This window comes from Pristis pectinata, chromosome 25 (assembly GCF_009764475.1).
Source record: "Pristis pectinata isolate sPriPec2 chromosome 25, sPriPec2.1.pri, whole genome shotgun sequence".
Classification (NCBI taxonomy): Eukaryota; Metazoa; Chordata; class Chondrichthyes; order Rhinopristiformes; family Pristidae; genus Pristis; species Pristis pectinata.
Window position 1 is genome coordinate 4,835,732 of NC_067429.1, and position 13,010 is coordinate 4,848,741.

The 13,010-nt window shown below is 48.3% G+C and overlaps 1 protein-coding gene across 7 annotated transcripts in view; it reads right to left on the bottom strand.

The window, feature by feature from the left end:
- Nucleotides 1–13,010, bottom strand: part of srcin1a (SRC kinase signaling inhibitor 1a) — a 412,726-nt gene that overhangs the window by 26,214 nt on the left and 373,502 nt on the right. For all 7 annotated transcript variants that reach the window (XM_052038892.1, XM_052038886.1, XM_052038889.1 and 4 more), the window contains 5 exons: nt 9,495–9,625; nt 7,711–7,858; nt 4,271–4,327; nt 2,708–3,035; nt 1,411–1,645 (listed from right to left, as the gene is read on the bottom strand). In XM_052038892.1, coding sequence (XP_051894852.1) covers nt 1,411–1,645; nt 2,708–3,035; nt 4,271–4,327; nt 7,711–7,858; nt 9,495–9,625 — 899 coding nt within the window. The remainder of the gene's footprint in view (nt 1–1,410; nt 1,646–2,707; nt 3,036–4,270; nt 4,328–7,710; nt 7,859–9,494; nt 9,626–13,010) is intronic.

Here is a 13,010-nt window from a genome sequence, read left to right on the forward strand (position 1 = left end):
AGATGCTGCTGAGGTGGAAGACGGGCCATGACCTGGATGAACGGTGGAGCAGGCCCGACTCCTGCTGCCATTTATGTTTTTATCTGCCCATTCTGTTGGTGACGGCTCCTTCAGACTCTCAGTCCCACATTTTAAGTCCAGGCCTGTAGTTCTGATCTTTAAGAGACTGCCCATTTCTCCCCAAAGCTGCTCACAAAATCACCCCCTCTGCTACCACTTTAGGAGGAAGCTTCCAGAACCTTAGAACCCATTGAAAGAAGAAAAAAATCCCAAAAATTCCATTTAAACCTTAAGTCAGGGCTTGGATATTGATCCTTAACCAGAGGGAATGGGTTTCGTTCCCTACTTCAAGACTCAAGGACAGCTTCTACCCCACTGTATTCAGACTCCAGAATAGACCTCTCATACACTGAAGATGAATTCCTGATCTCCCAATCTACCTCGTAACAGCCCTTGCACTTTATTTGTCTACCTGCACTGCATTTTCTCCATAGCTGCTACACTATATTCTGCATTCTATTTTTCTTTTACTACTTCAATTTTCTTTTACTACCTCATTATAAGAAGGATGTGGAAGCTTTAGAGAGGATGCAGAGGAAATTTACCAGGATGCTACCTGGATTGGAGAGCATGTCTTATGAGGATAGGTTGAGTGAGCTAGGGCTTTTCTCTTTGGAGAGGAGGAGGATGAGAGGTGACTTGATAGAGGTGGACAAGATGATAAGAGGCATAGATCGAGTGGACAGTCAGGGACTTTTTCCCAGTGCAACAACGGCCAACACAAGGGGCATAATTTTAAGGTGATTGGATGAAGATATAAGGGGGATGTCAGGGGTAAGTTTTTTTTTTACACAGAGAGTGGTGGGTGCGTGGAACGCACTGCCCGCAGAGGTTGTGGGGGCAGATGCATTAGGGACATTTAAGAGACTCTTAGATAGACACAAGAATAATAGAGAAATGGAAGGCTATGTGGGAGGGAAGGGTTAGATAGATCTTGGAGCAGGATAAAATGTCGGCACAACATTGTGGGCCGAAGGGCCTGTACTGTGCTGTAATGTTCTATATATCTACATATGACAGGATCTGCCTGGATGGCACCCAAGCAAAATATTTTCACTGTACACATAACAATAATAAACCAATGGTAAACCTACTTGATCAGAAGTTCCCACACTTTGGTAAACCTCTCTCAGCTCACCTAACCTAATGCTTCAAAGAGAAGAGTCTCAACTCTTGCAACCTTGTGTTGTAGCTGAGTTCTTGTGTCCCTGGGTAGCCCACTTTGTACCCTGTCCAAACCCTTCCCGAAGGGTGGTGTTCAGAGTACACACCATCATCCAGTGAAACCTAACCAATGATTTAGAAAGTTCTGGAGGGTCTGTGATGGAGGTTTTACGATGGGACATGCACCTGAGTGTCGGCGACCATTGGTTTCTGCCTTGGTGACTGCTTTCTGGACGTGTTGCGGCTTTGCCTGTTTCTGCTCGGCTGTGGGCATGGCGGCCATTTTTGGTTTGTTGGCGAACCCGAGGTCGGGGATGGCCTTCATCAGCTCAGCTTGGGTCTCCTCCAGGAGCCGGTTAATGTCCCTGTTGCTGAACGGAGGCAGACTGCCTCGCTTCTCTTCCCAGTCCCTCTCCGCCGCCTGGAAACAGGAAGGGGAACAGATAAACATCCGGGAATTCCACAACGTTCCCAGTGGGAGCCAGCTCCCAGGCACACAGGAGGCCCAACTCCTCTCTGATCACCAGCTTCAATTCACGTGGGAATGCGGAAGGATAGGGAGAGGGTAGAGAGGGGGATGCGGAGTAAAGAAGAGGGAAGAAGGGGGATCAGGGGATGAAACAGAAGGACAAGAGGGGGAGAACGGAGGGGAGGGGGAGAAGGGAGCGATACAGCACAGACACGGGCCCTTCAGCCCAATTTGTCCGTGCCAACCAAGTTGCCCGTCGAAACTAGTCCCATTGGCCTGCGTTTGACCCATAAACCTTTCCTATCCACGCACCTGTCCAAATGTCTTTTGTACCTGCCTCAACCACTTCCTGTGGCAGCTCGTTCCACATCCTCACCACCCGCTGTGTGAAGAACTTGCCCCTCAGGTCCCCTCTAGATTATTCCCCTCACAACTTAATCCTACGCCCTCCCACCCTGGGGAAAAGACTGCGTGCATTCACCATATCGATGCCCCTCATGCTTTTATACACCTCTACAAGGTCATGGTGGGGGGGGGGGGAATAGAGGGAGGTCGGAGGACAGAGGGAGGTTGGAGGACAGAGAGGGAGGTCGGAGGACAGAGAGAGGGAGGGGGGAGGAAAGAGGGGAGGGGAGGGGGAGAGGGAGGGGGAGGACAGAGAGAGGGAGGGGGGAGGAAAGAGGGGAGGGGAGGGGGAGAGGGAGGGGGGAGGACAGAGAGAGGGAGGGGGGAGGAAAGAGGGGAGGGGAGGGGGAGAGGGAGGGGGAGGACAGAGAGAGGGAGGGGGAGGAGAGGGGAGGGGGAGGAGAGGGGATAATGGAATTGTACACTGATGATATCGGTCAAGCCCAGACAGACAGGAGGTGAGGATCCCCCTGTGGAGGAACCTCTTGCCCCTCTGAAGTGCCACAGCTGCCCATCGCTGGGTCTCTGGACGGGAGGCCAGTGTGAATTCCCGTACCAGCCAGGCCAACACATTCTGCAGCGTGAAGCTGTTAAGTTTCAAAGGTTTACCTCCACGGAGATGGTCCGATCCGAGTTCCTCTTGCTCGGAGCTGGGGTCTCCTCCCCCGAGCTGTTTTGGCCGGTTGCTCCCTGTCCCAGCCCCACAGAATTCTGAGGAGGAGCGGCATGAACCGGGGAATTCTGGGAGAACTGGGCCAGGGTGGAATTGTGGCTCTGCCAGCTTTTTGCTGAGGTTCCGTGCGTTTCCTGGAAATTCAAGGGAGGGCTGGTGGGAATTTCAAATTCCAAGTTCCTGGAGTGGGTGTCCGTGCTCGTGTGCTTTGGTGACGGGGCAGTGGATTCCTCAGCTCCTTTCATCAGCACCTCGTTTGGTTGTCTGTGGAATAAGTCCAAACTCAACATGAATGCCAGTTCCCCACCTGATGATCTCAATGACATTTCTCCTATTAAGAGCAAAAGCAAACATTTTTATGTTAAAACCTGTTCCTTCTTTTTGGCCTGATACTCCCAAGGCAGTTCTGAGGAAGTCTTGTGCTGTTAGATGCACCTCCTTTCAGGTGAGTTGCTAACCTGGGAGCCCCTGTCTGCTCCCTGAAGATCTGTGTTGTCGTGGTACTACAGAGTGGGTGCACTAACATAGTATTAAGAAATCTGTGTGCATTTCCCTTTTGTGTGCAATGGATTGTAAGACAGTAAAGTAGAAAAATGGGCTTCAGTTTGTGTGCATCACTAATCACCATATTTCCTTACGACACAGAACACCATTTCAGCCCATTGCGTATCTGCCAGTTGACAGCACTGTTCCCTTCCCCACTGGTTTTCCCTGTAACCTGATCTCCCAACAACTCCGCCACCCCCCCCGCCACCCAAATTTTACCACTCACCTACACCCCAGGGGCAATTCAGCGGCCAATTAACCTACCAACCCGCACGTCTTTGGGACGTGGGAGGAAATCGGAGCACCCGGGGGAAATCCACACGCGGTCACACAGGGGAGAACGTGCAAACTCCACACAGACAGCGCCCGAGGTCAGATCGAAGCTGGGTCACTTGAGCTGCAAGGCAGCAGTTCTGGCTGCCACCATGTCATCCTTAATATAGGGGCTGAAATCAACAGAGTTTATAGTGCAAGAAACGTTGGAATTCCCTGGATCCTGGACTAACACATAGCTCTCACACAGAAATTTTCTGCAAATAAATTGCTGCCAACTTTGCTACATTGTGCTGGTGACTACAGGTTAAAAGTTCTTCACTGTAAAGGCCTGAGGTTGTGACAGGCGTTATAATAATGCAGGTATTCCTTTCTTTACACAGGCTGTAACTGTAGAAACAACAAACAGACATGAAAGCAAATAAGCCTGATTAACTCAAGAGTTCATACCAAGACTAGGGGTTTCAACCACTACAGGGTTTAAAGTACAACTATGCCAAAAGAAACAAACTGACAACATTCAGCTGCACGAGGAAGGGGAGAAAGGGGTTGTCCAGAGGTGGGTGTGCAGAACTCAGGGGGAGCAAGTCCCAGAGACACACATGACAGACAGTTAGAAACATCTGGGAAGGTGGGAGGGACAGACAAGAATCTCCAGGGTGAAAATGGGCTGAAATTACCTGCTGAACCGTCTTGGGTAGACCTCCCCAGGATAGGTTGAAGCAGAGGGCGAGCAACTAAATAACAAAACAGAAAGACAGCCAACAAATCACCAAGGCGAGTTCCTTGGGCAGAACTCTAATTACAGTGACCATATCTCAGAGCAAACAGCGCTGCTCAGTCAGAGCCCCAGCAGTGAGTTAAACAGCCCAGAACAAGACAGCTTTAAATGAAGGATGAGTACTGAGGTGGCTTGAAATCTGAAATAAAAACAGAAAATGCTGGAAATACTCAGCAACTCAGGCAGCATCAGAGATCTGTGGAATGAGGAAGTTTTTTTTTAATTCATACATGAATTGCAGGCGTCACTGAAATGCATCTATTGCCCACTGTTATGTGCCTTTGAGAAGGTGTGGTGAGCTGCCAACTTGAACCGCTGCAGTCTTTCTGGTGAAGGTGCTCCCACGGTGTCGTCAGGAGTTCCAGGACTTAGACCCGGTGACGACAAAGGACCAGCGATAACTTCCAAACCAGGCTGGTGTGCAACTAGGAGACCTTGAGTGTCAAGTGTCCCTCTGTGCCTTCTGCTCTTGCCCTGTTATGTTGTAGAGGACAGGGGTTTGAGAGGTCCTGTGCGTTTCTGAGCTGCACTTTGTAGATGGTGCACAGTGCTCTGGTGGTGGAGGCAATGAAAGTCTAGGACAACGGATGGGGTATCCACCAAACAGGCTGCTTTGTCCTGGATGGAGTCAAGCTTCTTGAACGTTGTCGGAGCTGCACTTATCCAGGCAAGTGACGAGTATTCCGCCACATTTTTGGAAAAGTTCTGGGGAGGCAGGCATGATTTGCTCTTGTATTTATAGTGTTGGTGGAGCTAAGCTGCTGGTCAGTGGTGACTGCCAGACTGAATGTCTCAGTGGTGAGACTCTCACATGATGGACGTGGTCATTGCCTGACAAGCACAAACCACCAGACCTGAGGACAGCTTCTCTCCCTGTGAACAGACTCTTGAACAGACCTCTCATACGCTAAAGATGAATTTCGATCTCCCAATCTACCTCGTTGTAGTCCTTGCACTTTATTTGTCTGCCTGCACTGCATTTTCTCTGTAGCTGCTACACTAGATTCTCCATTCTGTTTTTCTTTTTACTACCTCAAAGTACTTGTGTATGGCATGCAGACAAAAATCTTTTCACTGTATCTCAGTATGTGACAATAATTAACCAATACTTGAGGCAGAAACATTACTTGCCACCTATCAGCCCATGCCAGAATGTTGCCCACATCTCAAAACACCCAGTTATGGACTGGTTCACTTGTGCCATCAGTGAACATCCCAACCTCTGATCTCCCAATGGACAGAAGACCTTTGATATTCTGGGGTTGGGATGATTGAACTCAACAATAGTTCTCCCCCCTTATCAGAATCTTGGGTCTAAAGGTCTGATATTCTGATGAAGGGTCCTCGACCTGAAACCTTAACACCCTCTTTCCACAGACGCTGTCTGACCTGCAGTGTGTTTCCAAAATGTTCTGTTTTATTCCCAAGCGATAAGCTTGACTCCAGATAATGGACAGTTTTCCCCTCGATTCCCATTGATCTCAAGTTTACTTGATGCTCCTTGATGCCACACTCAGTCAAATGCTATCTTGATATCACCTCAATGTTTAGACCATAGCTGTGAGGTCTGGAAGCCGGGTGATCATGGAGAAAGTGGGCATCGATGAGCAGATGACACTGTTGACACAACTTCCATCACTTTGCTGATGATGAATAGACTGGTTGGCTGTAACGAGCCAGACCGGATTTCTTCTGCTTTATGTGGACAGTAGATACCTGGATAATTTTCAACGTCGTTGTGTAGGCCCCAGTGTTATTGCTCGACTGGAACAACTTGGCTGGAGGAAGGGCTAAATTCAGCAGCAAAGATCTTAACACTGTAACCATGACAATGTTGGAGCCCACAGCCTCTGTTTCGTCTAGTGCTCTCAGCCATTTGTCGATGTTACACAAACACATAAGACATAAGAAAATGGGACCAAACCCAGATAAAACATTAATAATCCAGAATAATTTCTTCAGAGGGATCGAGAGAACCCTAACTCAGAATCCCAGTGGTAAAGGGGAGATAGAAGCCTACTTGCAAAGGTGTATCAAATGATATGGAGAAAAATTTATGTGGAAATTAGAGAGAACTCAGTTAACAGAGTGGTGCAGTAAGGTTATTAGGGGAATGGCCTGACTCAACTGGTCCAGACATGGTGAATCCACAGGGTGAGCTGGTTTAATGACTGACGTCACGGGCTGGTCCAAGCGTTCCAAGGTGCAGCCAGTGTCTTCTTCACTTGGAGGATGCCCAGATTCCAGTAATCCCTAGCGAGGGTTAGACGCATTGGTGGAAGTTTCAGGGCTGACACACACCCCCCTCCTACAACCCCAGCTCTGCTAACTCTGACTGCTTGGTCACCTAATCCACCCCACCTCACTGCATGACAGGATGACTCTCTACACTCATTGTTACAGCCGAACCCAACTCTGATCAGTAATGTGCAGAAGTGTTCGGGGAAAATTGGTTACTAATACATTCAATGGTTTTAATTCTTTTCCACCACAATCATGCTGTGTCAGGATATGCCCAAGGCAAACCAGAGGCTTGGCCACCCTATTTTATCCACAGGTGAGTGGAACAAATGACTGACTAGACGTAGATCAACCAATTTCAATTCAGTTCTAGGTTCCAATTACTCCAAGCAGGGGGCAGTCAGTAGAAACCACTTTGGACCCAAAGCACTAACACCATTGACATCAATGTGCCACAAGACCAATCACTGGTATCTGAATGAATGTGGGGGGATTGTTATCATCCCAGGAGAAGGATGTCCTCATTGACCCTCACCAATTTTTACAGATGCACCACAGAAAGTGTCCTACACTGGATGCATCCTGGCTTGGTACAGCAACTGCTCTGCCCAAGACTGCAAGAAACCGCAGAGTTGTGAACGCAGCCCAGTCTATCACGGAAACCAGCCTCCCCTCCGTGGGCTCTGTCTACACTTCCCACTGCCTTGGGAAAGCAGCCGACATAATCAGGGACCCCTCTCACCCCGATCATTCTCTCTTCTCCCCCCTCCCATCGGGCAGAAGATATAAAAGCCTGAAAGCACGTACCACCAGGGTCAAGAACAGCTTCTATCCTGCTGTTATAAGACTCTTGAATAGACCTCTTGTATTATAAAGATAGACTCTTGACCTCGTGATCTACCTCGTTGTGGCCCTTCCACCTTATTGTCCACCTGCACTGCACTTTCTTTGTAACTGTAACATTATATTCTGCATTCTGTTATTGCTTTTCCCTTGTACAACCTCGATGTACTGACGTATGGAATGATCTGTACAGATGGCATGCAAAGAAAGTTTTTCACTGCATCTCAGTACGTGTGACAATAATGAACCACTTGCCTCCTCAGTGTGGCCAGGGCATCAGTGATGGTCTTGCACCGTTTCAGCAGCACGTCCAGTCTGTGAGGCTCCTCCTTCAGGAACTTCACTGCCTCCACCTCCACTCGCAGGATCACCCGCATCTTACTCTGCAGACTCGGGAACTGAGCTGAGGGCACAGAAACCAAATCAGTGCCACAGGCCATTCCCCAACATGGATCCACCCCTCATTCCCAGGATCTGCGCTTTAACCGGGGGATCTGAACACCAGCGCCAGTTCTGGAGTGTAGGGGATCAGGACGAAAGTGGGGGAGAGAGGGGGAGAGAGAGAGAGAGAGAGAGAGAGGGAGAGCGGGAGCAGGAGGGGGAGGGGGAGAGAGAGCGAGAGGGAGAGTGAGCGGGAGGGAGCACAAGCAAGAGAGAGGGGGAGGGAATGTAAGCAAGAGAGAAAGCACAAGCAAGAGAACTTAAGAGCAAAAGAGAGAGAACAGGAGTTGGAGACAGAGAGCGGAGGTTAGAGAGGCAGAGAGAGAATGGGAGAAGACAGATGGAATGGGGGTGGGTCAACAGAGAGTTGGGGGGGGGGGGTGGTAACAAGAGCCCAGCAGTCCAGAGGCAATGATTCCCAGCCTTGTCTGTGATGCCCACGTCCCAAAAAATGAATAACAAAAAGCACCATGTTGATTACCAGTGGATGTTTCTGATCCAAGTTCAACTGCTGGAGGGACCAACACTTGGTAAAACTGGGAAAATTCTGGGAAAATTCAGCGGAAAGGGAAACAGTTAACATTTGCGATCAAAGGGTCTGAGGCTGGAAACATTACAATTTATCTTTCCATGGGAATTGCCTGACCTGCTGAGAGTTTTTCCTGCAATTTTTTGTTTCTATTTCAGATTTCCAGCATCTGCAGATTGTTGTTTCGTTTTTGTTCACTATACTTGGTGAAACTGATTTTGGGTCACAAAGCTCTGAGAGACACCACTATGTGATCCAAGTACTAAACTCGAGAGCAAAAATGCAGTGAACAACGTCAAATCTTTCATCAGAATACAAAAAGCATTTCTAATAAAGCAGAGAAATTAATGGAAGATAAAGGTTAATGGGTTTGATCTCCAGCCATTTCATTGACCAAGATTGGAAACTCAATATTCTTGGTTACTTGACCTTCAGAAAGGACGGATCAAATGGAACTGGGTGGGTGATGGGGTAGGCTGCCCTGATAATAAAGGATGAAAGAAGGGCAATTGCGAGGAATAGTCCTGGCCCAGGAGATCAGAAGCAACATCAGGGACACAATAGTTAAGTTACTGGACAAGGATCTAGAGGATTTCCCTGTTGAACTAGAGGCATGAGGTTTAATCTCACACTGGTATTGGCAATGACAGCTGCCTTTTGAAAGGGCATTGTGTGTCACACAGTTAGTTCAGGACGGACAATAAACACTCAAATCCCATGAATAATGAGAGGGAGGTGGAGGGAAGGAGAATAAAAGGTAATAAGGTAGAAAAATACTACAGGAGTAGTTCATAAACCCTTAACAGCATCGACCTTGTATTAATCAAAAAATAAAGGAACTTTGCAGCTAAGGTAAAGCATTAATCATGGGGATGTTAATCTTCAATTAAACCAGCAAAAGTAGATTGGGACTCTTTCCTGGGACATCCATCATGGAAACTGATAGGTTACTGGCCACGTTAGTGTATTAAGAAGTTACTGCCTCCATGTTTCATTGTCTCTCCCATTCAGATCTGACTGCGATGGACAACCCTCCCTCTCCTGTTGGCTAATGTCCGTGGCCCCTCACCCTTCAGGTCAGTGAGGGTTTCACTCAGCTGCCGCAAGACCAGTGCCTTCTCCTCCAGTTCCGGCCCCGTAATCAGTCGCTGACTCAAGGTCGCATCCCGTTGTAAATCGTCCACCGACTTCTCTAAATCGCTGCCGACAGAAACACAAATTAGACTCTGACCTCCTTGGATAAAGAACAAATGGAGGCTAAATGCGTCGACTGAACTGTCAGCTTTGGAATTACACTCTAGAAGGAACATAAATCTAGGTGGACCTTTCCCTGCTATCAACCAATGTCGGTACATTTCAATTTATGCGTTGGTCCTTCTGTTAAACCGTTTCAGACATCGGGATCCAGTTAGTACATTATGTTTAAAAAGTTTCCTTTGTTCGTAAAATGAACCATACCTGTTGTAAGACAAGTTCGTGAGGTCTCAAAGGGCAAGGACTTTGGACACAGTCTTTGGAGTTAAAATGATTTATTTATAAAAGACAAACATGGGACAGGATAACAGGAGCAATACACACATATACACACGCGCACGGGTGATCGCAAACGTAGAGGGGGAATCGCAACAAGGGAGAGATGCACGCACACACAACAAACTGGGTACAAACAAATCAAGGAAGAAACAATACAACACCTGCCACCCTCCTTGACGCAGTGCAAGCATCGGTTCCATGCTAGAGGGATATTCTAACTAACTACTCTTAAGCAGTGCACAGCTTACCTCAGCGTCCCTCAGAGACAACAAAGCGAGGGAACCAAGCACATGCAGCACTCTTTATACTGCTGGAGGGCTGGGTGGTCCAGCCCAGGTCATTCAAAAGGGCCAATGGCCCGGTGCCAGCAAGGACAAAGGTGTTTAAAAGGACCAATGGTTCAGGTGTGCACTTGATGGGTGGGGTGGAGCTAAACCTTGATTGACAGTGGTGGTGTGTCTTCCGACCAGGTAGGAGCAGTGTTGTCAGGTGACAGCCACGACCTCCACAACACAATACCTCTCTCGTGTTACCTGGTCAGGTGCCTGTACGTGACTCCAAACCCAAACTAACCTGGTTTTGCCCCTCTGAAGAGGCAATGAAACTGCCAGGACAACAAAGAATGCCAGAACAAATAGGTTGGAGCAAATCCCAGTCTGAATCCTGTACAATCAGTTGTGGCTCAATGGGTAGATCTGTAGTCTTGTGGGTTCACGCCCTACTCTAGTGATGAGCACTAAAGACTAGGTGTCACTCTGGAGCAGTATCGAGGAAGTGCCATAGTGTGAGGTCTGTTGCCTTGCAGAGGAGATGTTAAAACAAGGCTCCATCTGGGCTTAAAGAACCTTTGGCACGATTTCACAGGAGAGTTTTCTCCAATGTCCTGGGCCCATTTTTTTTTCCCTCAACCGACACCACTAAGACAAATAAAGATTGAAAAATGTTGGAAGCATTTCAGTAGGTCAACCAGTGTCTGTGGAGAGAGAAACAGAGTTAACATTGCAGGTCAAGGACCTTTCATCAGAACTGGGAAAATAAAAAAACAAATTAGTTTAAGTTGCAGAGAGGGCAGGGAAGGGAAGGATGGGCTAGGGTGATGTCACCGTTGCTGAGGTGATCCCGATGTTTATGATGTCTGGTTAATAGATTAATGAAGGCGGGGGTGGGGTGGTTAGTGAGAGAGAAAACTACCAAAGGAAGATATTAAAGCAGTGAAATGCAGGTCAGAGCAGTTGTTGAAGCCTGAGATTACAAGGAAAATACCTGGCAGATAGGGGAGTCAAGGTGGAGAGAGGAAAACTCCAGTTACAATTGCAGATGGATAACCTGCAGCAGAGCTGCCCAGTTCTGACACAAATGGGAGAAGTATGTTCTTTGAAAATATTGAATGCCAAAGACTGCAACACCCCTAGATGGAAGATGAGGTGCTGTTCCTCAAGTTTACTCCGGGCTTCATTGCAACAGTGTTGAAAGCCACAGATAGATGGGTGAGAGTGAGGCAGAACGGAGAATTAATTGGAAGCTCTGGGTCGCCCTTGCGGACTGAACGAAGGTCTTCTGCAAAGTGGTCACCCGATGTGTGCTTGGTTTCTCCAGTGTAGAGCAGACCACTTCACGAGCACCGAATGCATCTCTTAGATCAGAAGTACAAATGAATCACTGCTTCACCTGGCAGCAACGTCCAGGTCCCTGGATGGTGGGAAGGGAAGAGGTGAAAGGGCAGGTGGTGAATCTCCTGCCACTGCATGGGGAAGTGCAGGAGAAGGGAAGTGATTGGTGGAGGTGTTGAAGGAGAGGAGCGAACCACAAGGGAACGGTCCCCTCGGGCTGCTGAAAGGGGAGGGGATGGAAAGATGTGTCAAAGTCGTAGATTATTGCATCCCACCGAGTCTGCACTGGCCATCATGTCCCCATCAGGTATCTGGTGGCAGAATCTCATTAAAGGCAGCAGAAATGGTGAAGGATGATCCGTTGAGGGAGACAAGAAATGGAAAAATCAAAGTGGGTTGAGGGAAGGAGACAGGACACAGCCGTGGGCTGGTTGGATGTTGGGCACTAACCTATCCTCTGAGCTGGAGGCAGAGAAAGGGATGGGAAGAAGCAGAAATGGATCATTTGTTGAGAACAGGTTGGAAATTGGAGGCAAAAGTAATGAAATTTGACAGTTCTGTTCGAGTGCAGCAGGGAAAGAGTTGAGAGAGTGGGCCAGAGCAGGACCAAAACAAGGACTGTTCCATTAATCGCACAAAGAGGCAGGTGAGACTGGGGGCCATATGGGTTCCCATAGCTGCACCTTTGATCTGGAGAAAGTGAATTGAGTTGGAGAAACTGTTCAATCTGAGAACGAGTTCAGCTGGGTGAATGAGTGTGGTGGAGGGGAAGTAATTGGACTCTGTCACAGAAGAAGTGGAGGACCCTCACACCATCCAGATATAGGATGGGAGTTTATAAAGACTGTATGTCTAGGTGTACGTAGAGATGTAAAAGGACCAGGAAACAGGAGCCTCTCCTGTGGCAGAAGGCCTCAGAGGTGCCATGGATGCAAGTGGGAAGGGACTGGGGCAGGGAAGAAAGGACAGAGTCACGGCAGGAAGAGACAAGTTTTGTGGGACAAGAGCAGGCTGAAACAGTGGGTCAATCTGGACAGACAGACAAGATGCTGGAGGAACTCAGCAGGTCAGGCAGCATCTGTGGAGCAAAATGGACAGTTGATATTTTGGGTCAAGATCCTTCTCCTGCCCATTTCCCTCCAGAGATGCTGCCTGACCAGTGGGTTCCTCCAGCATCTTGCTTGTTGCTCCAGATTCCAGCATCTGCAATCTCTCGGGTCTTCGATCTACCTGGATAGTGCTGAGTGTTTTCAGCATTTTCCATCTTTATTTCTGATGTGCAGCATCTGCAATATTTGTTCTGGTTTTCAACTACTACAACATTGGGTCATGATCATACTGGTGGCTGCGGGAGCTTTCTGTGCACAAGACAGTTGCTGCGTTTCCTCTGGTACTTCATTGACTGTAAAGTGCTTTGGGATGTCCCAAGGACAGGAAAGCAG